Genomic DNA, 16,475 nt, shown 5'->3' with positions numbered 1-16,475 from the left:
TGATTGCATAGGCAGATACTGAGAATTATAGCCAGTATACAGAAAAGGAGAAGTAGCACTGTACATGTTGCAGTCAGGCTGGCCTGTGTGGCGCTGGGGTGTTATGTCCTTGTTCATGGGTGCTCATGTATCTTTTATCAAGCCCCGGACATGAGATGTTATACAATGAAATCACTGATGCTACAAATGTTTCTTCTGCCCACCAATCTCTGACAGAACAATCTGCACTTGTGTTGTGGCACGACCTTTACACTGACCTTGAAGATCCAACTTGAAGAGTGAAAAGTTGTTTATGTTAGAACTTTATGCTGAAAATTATTCATATCTTAACCAAAATCTTTAAAACTGGGGGATTGTTAGCACATAATATTGTGTGATGGTGTGGTGGAATTGGGAATACTGTAGGAATGTTGATGTTGTGGGAACTGTTTTGGGCTGTATTGAGATTTTGACTGCATACCCATGACTTGTGCAGGCTGGGTGATAGGGAGGTGACGTGGGGGAATAGACTGTGTGGAGGAGGGAGAAGTTGGGATGCAGCCCTGCATCAGATCCCCCACATTTAGAGGATTTTTAGTCTTTTTAGTCTTCTAGTGAAAACATTTTTTGTATCTGTTTGTGTAAGGCATAGATACAAGTGATTATGTAAGAGACACAGTGACGTTCCGACCTCTTCTTTTGTTATAGATGGGGTTGTGTGATGACATCCTGGACTATCGGTAATAAGCCATCAGCTAAGCACCTGCTTGCCCTCTAATACTGTACTATCGCTATACCCTTGGGGGTCAGTGGAAAGTGTATGGCAGCTGTACATTTTCATTCCAGTTAGTCTCACTCAAATCAAAATTGTCCCAAACCTGAACCATTTACTTATTTGGAGACTACATTAATGGAATATATGAATATTCCATTTCACCCATAACACTCCCATTAATACAAAGTTATAATTAATAAAATTGTGGGACTTAGAGAAGTTCTGCTAGACTTTTGCTCAGCTTTTAAAACCCATTTATAACAAATAAATTCACAATAATGTGGGCAGCAGGGGGCGACTGATATAATGTGTAAATCAGGAGACTGTAGAATCTGAGTCACATGTGTACCCTGGAGCTGTGAAAACCGTGTAGACTGAGACATTAGCAAATGCTCCACCCAGAGCACCACCCAGAGTGTAATGTTAAAGCAGGTAGAGTTACAGGTGCAAAGATCCAGCCCTGCTCCTCTGCGACACACACAGCTCCTGCAGGGAGATCTGCTTTCTCCGGGTAAGTAAAAGACACATACTTACACTCATTGTTATGCAGGTGTCCCTTCACCGACATATATCAGGACACTTAGACAGAACCTAAGCTCTAGAAGCAAAGACCATCACAATGAATGAAACATCAGACAGGGTGGTAAATATACAGGGATACTTGTGAAAATGTATGAGTAGCTATTCCATAAACTAGACTATTATCAGTAGAATCATTGATACACAAGTGATTGGTCTGGGAGATTGTCAGTAGATAGAATGATCTTTCATAACACATTTAGCACATTTATCAAAGTCCTGCAGAAATTCCTGATCGAGATCTGAATTTGCTTGCTGTTCTATCAATTTGTATTCTATCATATTTTACAATGTTTCCCACCAGCCTTTCTCTGTTCTTGCTGCCTGAGATATATAGAGTTACTATTCTTCTGTAGAGGAATTTGCAGGGTGTCATATATTTAATTTCTTATGAAGCATTTCCAATCACAAATGCAGTGACCCCTACATGTATAGCTTTATATGCAAATGCCCAGTAGATGAGAAAAGATTCATACATCAAAGACAAAATGTGAAATCATCAACCATTATCTGCAGTCTTGGGACATATGTTTTTCTAGTCATCTACATCTGATATCTGAGCAGCATTATGTCTAGTTGCTGTCATTGGCAGTTCGGGTTCAGAGGCAAGGGGCTATATTCAGATGTTGGCCAATGAAAGGGTCTATTCATCCACAGGCAGCCACATATGGACTGATTGTTTCTTGTTTTACATGTTGAAAAAATGGAGTGCTGTTGATTAGTTGATAAATACTTTTCAGCTTACATATTTTTAATGATGACATTAGTGCACAAATATCAATGTTGCCTATCTTGCTTCTATAACTGAACCATCATCCTGCAGCACATGCGAAGTCACCACCCTGCTTTTAAAGGGATTCTTAAGATTTAAAAAACAAGGCAGCTTTCTTCCAGAAATATTGACACATGTTCTAAAGTTTGTGCCTGGACATAGAAGCTTGGATCCTCGTGCTTGGAGATGCACAGTACAATGTATAGCGTGGCTTCGGATTCAATACCATTTATTAAAATATGCTATTAAAAACGTTTCAAGCCTGTTATGGGCTCTTCATCTGTAAAGTAACCGGAAGAGCCCAGAATGGGCTTAAAACACGTTTTATTAGCATATTTTAATGAACGTATTAAATAAGGAAACAGGCTAAACCATTATTGCGCGTATCCAAGCACGAGGATCCAACCTTTTATGTCCATTCATTTATTATTTGCCGGTTGTGTCAGGGATCACTCTGGGATTTCTAAACTTATTGCATCTTGCATTCCGTGAACACACAGGGGCAGATTTATCAAGCTGTCTAAAAGCAAGAATGTTCTTAATTGCCCATGGCAACTAATTACAGCTCCCCTTTAAAATATTCATGAGCACTGGTAAAATGAAAGCTGAGCTGTAACTGGTTCCCATGGACAACTTAAAACAGTCTTACTTTTAGACAGCTTGATAAATCTGCCCCACAGTCTCAGGGCAAGCCATCATCTATGAGGGATCACCAGAACAAAGCAGATCTCTTTGAGCATAAAAGCAATGGGAGTAACTAGGAGCAGAAACACATTGGAGGAGTCTGTGAAACTTTAGCCATATATACATCCAACTTCATGTGCATGGGTCTTTGACATCTGCTCTAAGTAGGTTGGGAGGTATGATAAGAAGTAGTAGACCTGTGATGGACAGGCCAAAAATCTTTGGGACACTCGCATCACCACTTCATGCCAGCCCCAATCAGAATCACAGACAGAAGCAACAGACTGATGGAACACTCACTTCCCCATTATATTCATACATACAGTACTTCCTACAAATCCAGGACAGGTCTGAAAATTACACAGACACAATAAGGAATCACACAGTCTATGAGAACTGTACATGCCTTTAATGGGAGAGGCTGTACATCACAGACCAAACCTGCAGCACATGAGAAGTCACTGTCCTGCTTTTAAAGGCAGCTTTCTTCCAGAAATATTGACACATCTTCCAAAGTTTGTGCTTGGCTTTGAATGTAATACCATTTATTAAAATACAGGCAGTGCCCGGGTTACATACAAAGTAGGGTCTGTAGGTTTGTTCTTAAGTTGAGTTTGTATGTAAGTCGGAACCATATACTTTATAATTGTAACCCCAGCCAAAGTTTTTTTTGGTGTCTGTGACAGTTGTATTTTAAAAATGTTGGGTTGTCATAAAAACCAGGATAAACAATAAATCTTAATTACAGACACCTTTAATAACTGTTATAGCTGTTTATTGTAGCCTGGGACTAAAGTACAGCAAATTACCAACATCCAGAGGTCCGTTTGTAACTAGGGGTCATATGTAAGTCAGGTGTTCTTAAGTAGGGGACCGCCTGTATGATATTAAAAAACGTTTCAACCCTGTACTGGCTCTTCATCTGTAAAGCAACCGTAAGAGCCTACAATGGGCTTAAAACACATTTTAATAGCATATGTTAATGAATGTATTAAATAAGAAAACATGCTAAATAGAGATGAGCGAGCACTAAAATGCTTGGGTGCTCGTTATTCGAGACAAACTTTTCCAGATGCTCGAGTGCTCGTCTCGAATAACGAACCCCATTGAAGTCAATGGGAGACCCGAGCATTTTTTTAATAAAACTGAACAGTAAAAGAACAGTGCAAAAAAAAAAAATTCCAGATGTTTGCAGATGTTTTACTTGTAAGAACACATTGAAATAACACTATTCTTCACTTTGCAGGTGTTCGCGCGTGTCTCCCGCTAAGTTAGGAGATGTGCACGAACATCTGGAATGTGAAGAATAGTGTTATTTCAATGTGTTCTGCACTTAAATGCTCCTGTGTTCACTGTTTTTAATGTTTTAATTCTATTCTTCACATTGCAGGTGTGCGCGCGTGTCTCCCGATAGGTTTGGAGATACGCGCACACATCTGCAAAGTGAAGAATAGTGTTCTTTCAATGTGTTCTGCCCTTAAATGTTCGTGTTTTCACTGTTTTTAATGTTTTAATTCTATTCTTCACATTGCAGGTGTGCGCGCGTGTCTCCCGATAGGTTCGGAGATACGCGCGCACACCTGCAAAGTGAAGAATAGAATTAAAACATTAAAAACTGTGAATACAGGACCATTTAAGTGCAGAACACATTGAAAGAACACTATTCTTCACATTCCAGATGTTCCGAACATCTCCTAACTTAGCGGGAGACACGCGCGAACACCTGGAAAGTGAAGAATAGTGTTGTTTCAATGTGTTCTTACAAGTAAAACATCTGCAAACATGTGTAATATTTTTTTTTTACAATAAAAATACTTTTCAATTTATTTTATTAATTTACTACTCGATCTCGAGCCGGCGAGATACTCGTCCGAGTAACGAGCCGGTCCGAGTATGCTAATACTCGACCGAGCAGTATACTCGGACGAGTATACTCGCTCATCTCTAATGCTAAACCATTATTGCGTGTATCCAAGCACGAGGATCCAACCTTTTATGTCCATTCATTTATTATTTGCCGGTTGTGTCGGGGATCACTTGCAAGGACGCTGCATATGAAAAACTAATATTGAGTTGTGCTGGATTGCACAACTATCTAAGGTGAGCACGATTTTTCACCGCTTATTATCACTCAAATTTACATTATTACACTATAGGCTTTCTCACTTTTTCTTCCCTATCTTGCTGCAAGGTTTGTGCCTGGTACAGCAGCATTTAAGTAAATGCTTCGGCAAGTCTGGCACTGTACTTGGACAGATAGAATTATTAAACAAAATCTACCATCAAAATTAAGCATGATAAATCAGGGGCACTTACTCATAGATCCAGGCACTGTGACTGTGGTAATTGTCTTATATTCGTGATCCATCGCCTCATTCCTAATAAAATAAACTTTTAAACTAATGCTAATGAGCCTCAGGGGCTCTGGTAGTTGTTTCCAGAGCCCCTCAGTGATGTCTTTTCACTGCTTGTTATAATGAACAGTGCAGGTTTCCCCTACCCCTGCGTTTCCTGCTGCTGCTAGATTACAGGGAGTGGGGAGACATGTTCTGCTCATTCTAACAGCCTGTGACACTGCGGCACTGGAAACACCCACCAGAGCCCCTCAGGCTCATAAACATAATTTTAAAAGTTTATTTTAGAATGAAGGAGGCCATGTATAACAAATATATGAAGATTTCCACAGTCTTGGTGTCTAGGTCTATGAGTAAGTGTCTCTGGTTTATCTGTGCTTGATTTTGATGGTAGATTTCCTTTAAGTGTATGCATTGGATACTGAAAAAGCCTCACAGAGAGTGAAACAGCAGAATCACTGTGAATGTGTTTCATCAGCAGAGATCTCACCATGGGAAATGAAGTTAGCAGCTCAGAAGTTGAAGAGGAGCAAGAACAGATAAAAGAAAGTAAACCCGAGGTACAAAATGTATAAACCTGTTCATTTACTTTTAATATACCACTAATATTATATTTAAGTGATCCTACATGTTCTACATTATACTCCACATACGCACTTTCTATGATATTACTTGATATTGATATTGAGTTATACCAAGTCTTATACTTCATAACTGAGCACTACTGAGCACGGGGCAATCTCTTCTCTGAAAGTCTTAGCAAGTCTAGAGAGAAAGATAGATACGAACAAGAGGCTAAAGCTTAGCTACTTTCATACCTAGATCTTATTTCACTTGATAACTCAGTTCTTTAACACTTTCCAGTGACTGTAAAGAGTAAAATCATTAGTAATATTATCATCATTAGGAACATAAACATCCACTCCTTATCACTCAGTAGCCTGTTGTCAGTGTAAGATGTTTGAAGCAGCTGCACTGCTCCACTGAGTGCTGCTACTGCTTTTCAGGCCTGTGATGTGATGTCTACCCTGGAATATCCCTCTTATGTGTTCATTATTAAAAAAAAAGTATTACTTTTTAAAAATGGATCACGTATTGATAGGATAGGTGACCAATATCCAATCAGTGGGAGCCCAACACTGGCTTTTAGGCTACCTGTTATGTACCATTCATTGTTACTCTAAAGTAGTTGGCAACTAATAAGCAAGTTTAACCAGATAAGTACAATATAGGGTCACCCATATTGTGATAAAAACCTTGACTCAGGACTTATGCCTTCCCCTTCATCCACATGAAACGGGATGTCACATGAAGTCCCTTGCCTTGTTGCTGGAGGGTAATATGACACATGGCTCCTTATAAGAGAAGAGAAAGTTTACCAGGGTAAGTACAATATGAGAGTCCCTAGTAGGCCAACCCCTATGCAGGACTCCAGTAATACTGCACCATGACCACCATATACAGATGATACCACCATGCTGTCATATAATAAAACTAGTCTGCAACAACCACTATATTGGGATCACACATTCTAACCGTACATTCCACTATCCCTTTTTTTTAACAAACACCATGCAGTGGACAAGAAGCACTGATAAAGATATAAATGCCTCAAATATTACTAACTACTACTACAGTGCCTATAATATTATGTCTGGAATATACCACCTTAATGCTACTTAAAAAACACCATACAAAGATCCATATTACCAACACACCAGAATCATACATTTGTATATACAGTATCAATTCTCTACAAACCCTACAATTAAATCCACTGACATAAAATATATGTCCAGTTGTTCCCCTTCCTGGTCCTTTCTATTTGGTCCATACTGCCATAACAATTTCTTAAGCCAGGATTCAATTTTGGTGAATATGCAAAACAGCCTCCATTGGCTTTTAGTTTTTGATTACTTTATTCATCTTTCTTCAAGCTTTGGAAACTTTCCTAAACCTCTGCCCAAAATGGAAACAATAAACAGGATAAGTTTATTCCTTAATTTTGTCAGTAAAGTCAGATACAATTCTCAAGGCAGGATCTCTCTTGCATCCAAAACAGGAACTGTGGCTCCACAGCAGGCACCACTCCAACTTTCTACAATAGGTATCATCAGAGTATAGGGTTAAAATATTTTTATTCAAATACTCACAAAAAGAACCATAAAAGCACTGTGTAAATGCCAAAATGCCAATCCCCATGGACGACCCAGGATTCTTCCAAGGCATGATGTTGGTGTGTTTCGATCAACAATAAAATCATAATTTGACATTCAGAATATTATCTTATATATCTGGTTTCATAGTTCTTTTTGGTACCTTAGGGACTGGTGTCCCAAATCTTTTTGTATGATTTGGGACTTGTTCCCTTCCGTGCCTGCACATTGCCGCATGTGAAGCTGGTATAGTAATAGTACATCCGTTAGCGGGAGAGGAGGCACTGACGCAGGATTTTTAGATGAGAGTCCGATGTGCCTCCGTGTGCCTCACATCTTTGCAAGTACAATTTTTTTTTCCTTTTTCTACATGTACAGCTCTCTTACAAGATGATTTTGGACCCTACATTTTTTTTATCTTATCCACACGCCCGAACTAATAACAATGGAGAGAATTTCTTTTTTGAAAGGCTTTAGGTGAAAATGTTAGTTGTTGAAACGATAGCTTGAACGCATCCTAAATTAAAAGTCGTGTGCATGAGCCTAAGTATGTACAAAGAGAAAATGATCTGGGAAACAGATATTGTTTTTTAATGAATGCACATATGACATACTGTGGTACAAGTTATAAGTTAAGCTAAGTTCTAATTATATGGTAAAATGGTAAACAGTAAAAAAAAAAACTTTGTAGTAATAATGTAATTTCTTTACATTTGGGGGGGGGAGGGATAATTAGTATTATTTAAAGGCCATTTATGATAAAGACAATGGTAATGATGCTGCACTGAAAATGTTTCCCGGTGCTCTTTTTAGTGTATTGTATGAGCCTTCTTCTCCTCTCATGGGGTTTCCATTGGGTTCTTGGTGGGCATCTCTGTTCTCCCTGATTCCATGATCTGGCTGCTTATTTAAAAATTAGTTAATTTGTAATTCTTTTATGTAACATGTATCTGCCTGTTGTTTGTAATGTAATCATCAATAGAGGAAGGATAAGAATGAAGGGAATTTATTGTCCCAATGGCTATAATAAAGGACAGTTTCATACTGCCATTGTGCCGAGTCCTGTGGCATGGACCATACTGCACAGTGGCTCAGTGGTTAGCACTACAGTTTTTCAGTGCTGGGGTCCTGGGTTCAAGCCCCACCCATTTCAACATCTGCAGTTTGTATGTTCTCTCCGTGTTTGCGTGAGTTTCCTCCAGGTCCTCTGGTTTCTTCTCACACTCAAAAACATACTGGTAGGTTGAATAGATTGTGAGCCCCATGGGGGCAGGGACCATGGCCGGATTAAAGGAGGGGCTCCTGGGGCTTGTGCCCCGGGGCCCCCATCACTTTAACTTTTTAAGGGGCCCCCACCAGTTTCCGAAGTCAGCGACTCAGCTCAGCTGAGTCGCTGACTATCTCTGTCTCTGCCCGTGGCCACCCTGTCTCTGCCTGTGTCAGTGAGACACAGCTGCCATCTCGGGGGAGATCGCCAATGTACTGTTTTGGCGGCAGCAGGTTGTGATGGGACGCCGGCGAGTGATAAAGTCATGCTGTCGGCGTCCGATCACTACATGCTGCCGCCAAAACAGTGCATCGGCGATATCTCCCAGCAATGGCAGCTGTGTCTTCAGTGGCCGATGGCTGCCTGAAAAGCAAGGAAGAGCCTGCAGCGTCGTGGGATCACTGGAAGGGAAGGTGAGGCAAGTATTATTTTGTGGCCATTTTCCACAGGGGGCTGGTGGCTGTATACTACAGGAGGCTGGTGGTTGTATCCTACAGGGGGCTGGCAGGCTATATGCTACAGGGGGCTGGCAGGCTATATGCTACAGGCGGCTGGCAGGCTATATGCTACAGGGGGCTGGCAGACTACATACTTCCAAAAACATTGTTGGAAGGGCCCCCACCAGTTTGCGCCCAGGGGCCCCCACCACCCAGCCCTGGCAGGGACTAATCTGTGAGCACTAGATAAAAATAAAGGAATTACTGATGAGGACACAACTGCTTACATGATAGTGATCTAAGGAGTTCCTGATTTAATAATAAACCGCAGTGCCAAAAGTGTACACATGATTACAGTCTTGGCGCTGCTGTTCAATAAAAATGTAAGGAATTTGGTCCCCAGCAGTATTATCTGTGCCACAGGACTGTGCAGTGTCAGACAGTGGCTTAATTAAGGACTGACAACAGCAGAGTGAAACTGCCCTTATTTTGCACAATAAAATAATGCAAGTCCAAATGACTTCTTATATTCGCACTCAATAAGGTCAATTTATCTCCCACGCTAAAGGACCCTATTGTACAAATCCTATGTTACCTCCTGTCTTGTATTTTGATCAAAGGATCACAGGTCTCAAGTGGTCAGCACTTCACTGATTGACCAAAGTGATAACATGCCGATGATGAGGTGGTCAATCCTGAGACCTTAGGTGCATGGAAGACCTGCCTTTGGTCATTGCAGGGAAACTTGTTTGTCTGCTTCCTGTGAAGTCGTTCTATTTGCATGCAGGGAAGGACAATTATGATGTAGTGGCAGGCTAGTCACTCTACATATGGGACATGCGTTGCTGTTTCCTCATATTTTGCCTGAAGGCAGCATATAACCTTTATACTGGTAACACTCCTTATAACTTTATACTGAAGCTGCAAATTACCAAAAGGGACAGTTGATGATGTAATATAAAGAAAGCTATGTTTTGGCTATTTTTAGTTTTTGTCACATGTTTAAGGGGACTTGTTTAATGTACTTTTAACAAAGAGATAGGTAGGCAAAATATACATGAAACTGCAGCAGTGCCAGGGCCCTTTACAGTGCCAAAATCTGATTTTAGATTACTGATGAATGCATTTTTCTCTTCAGTTTGCCGTTGAGGTGAAGAATGGACCGGTCACCTTGCAGAGTTCTCCAACTGTACACTCTGCACCCATATCAAACCAAGGTAAGTTCAGTATTATTAATGCACTAAGCAAACATATAAGTAAAAGTATACCTCACCAAAAATACATTAAACAGGAAGGGTGAACAGAAGGCACTATAAAACTTAGATGGAGAAAATAACCTCATAACAATGCACAATATACAATATGGAGGATCACATCAACAATAATACAAATAAAAAGGAATGATCTCATCCATATAGAAGAGCAGAAGCCCGTATGGTAGGCTGGTAGACAGGGTGTAGCTGCCACAGGAGGTCCCAGACCAGGAGTAGATGGAAGCACTGCATCTAAGATCTCCCTGTAGCTATTCTTTACCTGTTCCCCAGAACAAAACTCCCGTCCTAACAAGGACAGTACCGTGAAGCCCCTATAAACTTAGACAACCCTATGACTGCCTATACAAGTCTTCCCAACGCATTTCCAAACCCACCAAAAAGTGGGGTCCTTCATATGGATACATATGGATACAGTTGTCCACATTTATTATAGGCCAGTGCTAAGGGCTAAACTACATGACCCAGCTCTGGCCCCTCCTTGTACAACCACCGTAGAGGGTGGAGAAGTTGTAATTCCTGGCTCTGCATCTGGAATTGTGTCTAAATTGTGGCTTATATGCCTCTTTTCAGAGTTTATTATGAAGCAGCAGTAGTATACGCTTGATGCACATGGCTCTGATCAGGGGCTTTATACACAAACAGTGGAATATTCTTGAATTGGGAAATGATCATAGATAATTCAAACTAAGAATTTATACTAGCAACTTGGAATCAGTTTGAGGCACGTTTTTAAAAATATTTTGGATATTACATTTTTGAATATTAATTTATGTGTGTAATCTGCAGGAAGATAGGTCATGTTCTTTTTTCGATGTGAAAAAAATCTGAACCCAGAAAAATTTTTTGATTAATTAAAATGAATGGGGGACAAATTTGAGTTTTTGATTTTAAAAGCAGATTCTTTAGCGTCAAAAAACACTGGAGAGATATTTAACTTGTTTCTCAGAATTCATCAGTAGTAAATTGCAATAGTAAATTGCTCTGTCAATGCTACTGTTGAATTTCCAGCATCAGGTTGTTATTCTCACCTGTTAAACAGATGCTGCATTTATCAGGGGTGAGGCTATGTCATTCTTTGAAAATGTCAATATTCCTGTGTATCCATAGGGCGTGTGTACAGAATAGTGACTATTCTGATACCATAACACAGCCCAAATTCCATATACACGGGGCCTGACTGTGCAATTTAAAAGATTTTATAGACTTGATAAAGTTCTAAACATTATTTAATTAACTTATAATATAAAAATACTATATAATAAATATGAAAAGAAAGTCCAGGCAGCACACGGCAATCAAGGAGCTGTGGGTGCAGGCTGTGTGGAGCTGGGTTCAGGCTCCTCCATAAATAAACATCAGGAAATAAGCAGCACCAAACGGTCAAATTTAAGAAAAAGTGGTCCTCTTTATTTCATGTGTAGCAGTAGCGATGTTTCGGCTCAATTGGACCGTTTGGAGTGCTGCTTATTTCCTGATATATATATATATATATATATATATATATATATATATATATATATATATATATATGGGGGGAATTGCTCTGGCAGTCCAAATCACACTTCCTTGACAAAACACAAATTCAGCCTTGGCTTAGGCACATACAAAATACAAAAATAAACCCTGCCTGGCTGGGCACTGCCTAATACAATAACAGCACCTAACTATACATGTACCAGGCTGCCTGGCACACGCCAGCAGAATATCAGGAGGCACTCAGTTACCTTTGCTGTGTGAACACGGTCCAGCCTTCAGCTCTCCAGCTCTGCTGTCTAAATCGGGCTCTAACGAGGTCTGTGACCCGCACTTGTGGGCTATACAGAAACCCAGGACTGAAGCCCGGATGGAGTAGGAGTCCCACTACCAGCCTACCCCTACTCCATAATAAGCAGGTTCAGTACGGACATTACAAAGGTGTCTATGCTAGCTAAGCCGACATAGACCTAACAGACTTCTCCTGCTTACCACATGTCTGCATTAACCCTTGGGTTACTGCAGACAAATCCAGGGCTTTTACCATATACTTTTTATCTGCCTGTAGGACAGATAGCGGTTCTCCCAAACAACACCTCTCACTTTCTCACAATAGATATCTATATATATTTGGCTTGTTTTTTTCATTAAATATGAATTTTGTAGGAATGTTTAAAGGGGTATTCCGGGAATATGAACGTCTGATACAGAAAACGCATAATGCTATAAATAAATGAATACAACTGATCTTAATGTCATTATTCACAAAATGGAGTTTAAATAGTTTGCTTTTATGATTCACAAAATGTTATTGGCTTTCTTAACTAGGTGGAGTAATCTCCAAGATGGCAGCCATTTACAACTATAAGTCCCATGATCCCACCATGCTCAGTAACAGATCCTCCCTCATATGCTCCCATCCTAGGGATGACCTAAGAGACTGTCCTGCTCTTTTACCATAGTACTGATGTGTGTAACTGCCATCACTGCACATTACGTCACTAAGATGACTTCTCACCACAACACTGGCCATACTGGATGCACTACAACCAACCAACTACAGCCAAACATAGTACTGATCACATGACCTGCCCAGGCAGATGAAGGACATGTGATGTAGACATTTGACCCGCAGCCATCTTTTGTCCTGTGTCTTATCCAAAAGGACATAGTCACAGGACTGATTAAAGAGCCTGTAGCATGTAAAGCTTTCATTACAGTGTATGTCTACAACATTTTTCTGCTAAGGGGAGCAAAGATTGAAATAACAACCAGTTACATATTGGCTTAAATTTTAATGACTTGTTTGAATATGAATTATGCTTATTCCTGGAATACCCCTTTAAAACTCACTTGGATTTCAGCAGCCACATTAATGAACAAAGCTGCAAGCAACATTTATTAAAGTGTATGTGCCAGTTTTTTTGTCTGACTGCAGTGCAAACTGCTTGCACATGCATTTATGAAGTGTGTGCCCCAGTATTGTGTCGTGGCTGCACTGTACCTGATGTGCCACAAAATTCTGTACCTAAATGGGTGTTCCGGTTTAGAGTGGAGTTTAGAGTTATAGAATTGTGTCACATGCTCTATGTTATAGTTGCACCAAAAAACGTTGGTGCAGGTTGTGCCATATTAATGAATAATGTGTGCCTCTTTTGATGGATCTGGCACACACTGCACACTCCACAGGCAAGCTTTACCTAGTGTAGTTTGCACTTCTTTTGATAAATGTGGCCCACTATGCCTCCTTTCACACAATCTACAGTAGCTGCTACCGAACCTCCTTTATTGAAAAGGTGCAAGATAAAGATGGGGTGGTATAGGTGACCTACACCTATTTCCAACAGATGATGACTCTTGTTGACTCTTGGTTAAAGAAGTTGAGGTATTCATATGATGGTTATGGTGGAGAAAAATTGATCCACAGCTAAACAATATGATTAGCGGTAAAATCAAGAAGTCTTTATCATCATCAAGGTAAAACACACATAGTACTGTACAGCCAACAGGTTTCAAACACTGTGTGTGTCCTTATGAACGGAATTAACCCCTTCCCGACATGTGACATAATAGTACGGGTCCTGGTCCATAGGCGGTAAGTCTTTGCTGCATATTGCTGCTGATTGCTGCATATTTACTGCTGATCACCGATCGCTTCAAAAAGACGACGGTGCACAGGCGCTGCCATCTTTCCGTGGATCGTTGCTCCCCGTGAAGTCATCGGGTGTCACGAAGACCCGAAGCTACTTCGGGTGAACCCATTCATTACAATGTGCTATCAGCACATTGTAATGTATGAGTAGTAAAATCCCCATATATTGCCATACTGTAGTATGGCAGTATATGATAGGATCGTACAGACACCCTAGGGTTAAAGTACCCTAGGGAGTCTGAAAAATAGTAAAAATAAAAAAAGTTAAAATAAAAAAATTATAATAAAAAAACCTAAAAATTCAAATCACCCCCCTTTCCCTAGAACTGATATAAATATAAATAAACAGTAAAAATCATAAACACATTAGGTATCGTCGCGTCCGAAAATGCCCGATCAATCAAAATATGATAATGGTTTTTCACTGCGTTTAACCCGGTAACGGTAAATCGCGCCCAAAGTCGAAAATGGCACTTTTTTGCCATTTAAAAAAAAATAAAAATTCTATAAAAAGTGATCAAAAGGTCATACAGTCCTAAAAATAATAACATTTGTAAACGTCATCAAAATCCGCAAAAAACGGCACCACCCACAGCTCCATACAACAAAGTGTGAAAAAATTATTAGAAGATGGCAAAATCCCCCAAAAAAATTTTGTACAGGAGGTAATTTTTTTAAATGTATGAAAACATTATAAAACCTATACAAATTTGGTATCCCCGTAATCATACCGACCCATTTCAGCAAGTGAATGTTATTGTATAATAAAAAGTTATACAATTTTCCAATATATTTTCTGTATCAATTCCTTACGGGTTTTTAGATCTCTGCTTGCTGTCCTTCTATAGAAAGCTTATATGTTTACTTCCAGTGGACAGAAATCTGACCATGGTGACCATGGTCACACATGATTATAATGAGCTGTGCACCTGTGTGACCCTGGACAGATTTCTGTGCACTGGAAATAAACAAAGAAGCTTTTTATAGAATAAGAGCAAGCAGATGTATAGAAAACTGTGAGGAATTGATACAGGAAGTATATTGGAAAGTTGTATAACTTTTTATAATACAAACAATAACATTAACTTGCTGAACTGGGACTACCCCTTTAAGACAGAGGCTAAGTAAGTCCGGATGGTGGTGAGCAGTTTCTCAGTTTTCTTTTCTTCCGTTTGTTCATTCATTTCAGGGGTACTAATATCAAACAACATTGATGCTAACAAATATTGAAAAAATATGCTTACTCTTGTTAGTTTTTAGTTTAGTAATTTCTGTGGACCTCCATTTGAACTATAACCTGAGCTGACTATAGTAAATATGGCGTACCAGGGAGTCCACGCCATGTACCAATAATTGTGACTTTTTTCACTCCTTGTATGCCAAAAAAGTAGTGTACATGGCATGACAAATCTGCCCTTTAGTGCACAGTGGCTTTAACACTGTAAAAATTCATGGTGTACTCGCCCTTTCCTTGTCGCTGTATATGAGAGAAAGCAACTGGCAACATCAGCTGCTGTCAACATTTCCTTCATCATAATATTAAGGAACAAATTCCTAAAGCACATTTAACTAATATGGAAAGCAATTTTCATTCTGAAAGCCAATATGGACTCTGCTGACAAAAACGGAGCGGTTGTTCTTATGAATACTAGTCTACATAACTGAATTAATGAACACATGTTAAAGAGCAAACTGAATGAACAATAAAATAAACTTTTTACTCTCATGTGCAGATTGTCATCATTAATTCACTACACAAGCCATTCAAATTCTGCCTAAACACGCAGAGCGAGTTTCTTCAGCCAAACTCCAGCTAGCGAGAACCATAAGACAGTTTTTAGATACTTTTACAACTGGTACTACAAAAAGGGATGTGGTTTGCGCCAATACTATGCAAACTCACCAAATTTTTTGGGTAATTTAAGTAAACTAAATAAAGGTACAAAGTACAACTAGACAGTCTTAGGCTCCATTGGAGCCTTTTATTTGGCCAGACAAATTACGGCCTGATCACGATCCCCATATACATCTACTAAACCCAGTCATGGTGCGGTGAGCACAAAGGGAGTTATTTATCAAACTTTTTCCTTTTATTCCCTCTTTTTGCAACTTTTTAGCATATTTGTGGGGAAGGGAGGCTGCACTATGAAGAGAATGGAAGATGGAGGACAATTGCCACAATATAAGGGAGGATGGAGGCGGACAGGAGGCCACAATATGAGGGAGGAGGGAGGCAACAATATGAGGGAGGAGGACAGGAGGCCACAATATGAGGGAGGATGGAGGACAGGAGGCCACAAAATGAAGGAGGAGGGAGGCCACAATATGAAGGGGAGTAAAAGAGAGGCCACAATATGAGGAGGGGAGAGGGGTAGGAGTACATAAAGTATTATATATATATGTGAAGGGGACATAAATTGAAGTCAGGGAACAAATGTAAATGGAAATAAAGAGTGAGTATTATATGTGGCTGAATTTTATTAGGAGGTTTTATTTGGATCCTGAGGGGGTTAGCCACAGGAAGGGGCATTATTCTGTGGGGGCCATTCAGGCACGGCTCCAGCACCCAGCTT

The 16,475-nt window shown here is 39.9% G+C and overlaps 1 protein-coding gene across 14 annotated transcripts in view; it reads left to right on the top strand.

The window, feature by feature from the left end:
- Positions 1–1,119: 1,119 nt before the first annotated feature.
- BCAS1 (brain enriched myelin associated protein 1) overlaps positions 1,120–16,475 on the top strand; it is a 76,926-nt gene continuing 61,570 nt past the window's right edge. For 7 of the 14 annotated variants that reach the window (XM_072110659.1, XM_072110658.1, XM_072110654.1 and 4 more), the window contains exons 1-3: positions 1,120–1,265; positions 5,622–5,703; positions 10,142–10,220. In XM_072110659.1, coding sequence (XP_071966760.1) covers positions 1,144–1,265; positions 5,622–5,703; positions 10,142–10,220 — 283 coding nt within the window. In that variant the 5' untranslated portion in view covers positions 1,120–1,143. The remainder of the gene's footprint in view (positions 1,266–5,621; positions 5,704–10,141; positions 10,221–16,475) is intronic. The other 7 variants (XM_072110663.1, XM_072110657.1, XM_072110665.1 and 4 more) reach the window with 3 other exon arrangements.

The sequence above is a fragment of the Engystomops pustulosus genome, chromosome 6 (genome assembly GCF_040894005.1).
Source record: "Engystomops pustulosus chromosome 6, aEngPut4.maternal, whole genome shotgun sequence".
In the NCBI taxonomy this organism is placed as follows: domain Eukaryota; kingdom Metazoa; phylum Chordata; class Amphibia; order Anura; family Leptodactylidae; genus Engystomops; species Engystomops pustulosus.
This window is presented reverse-complemented; position numbering and strand designations above follow the sequence as displayed.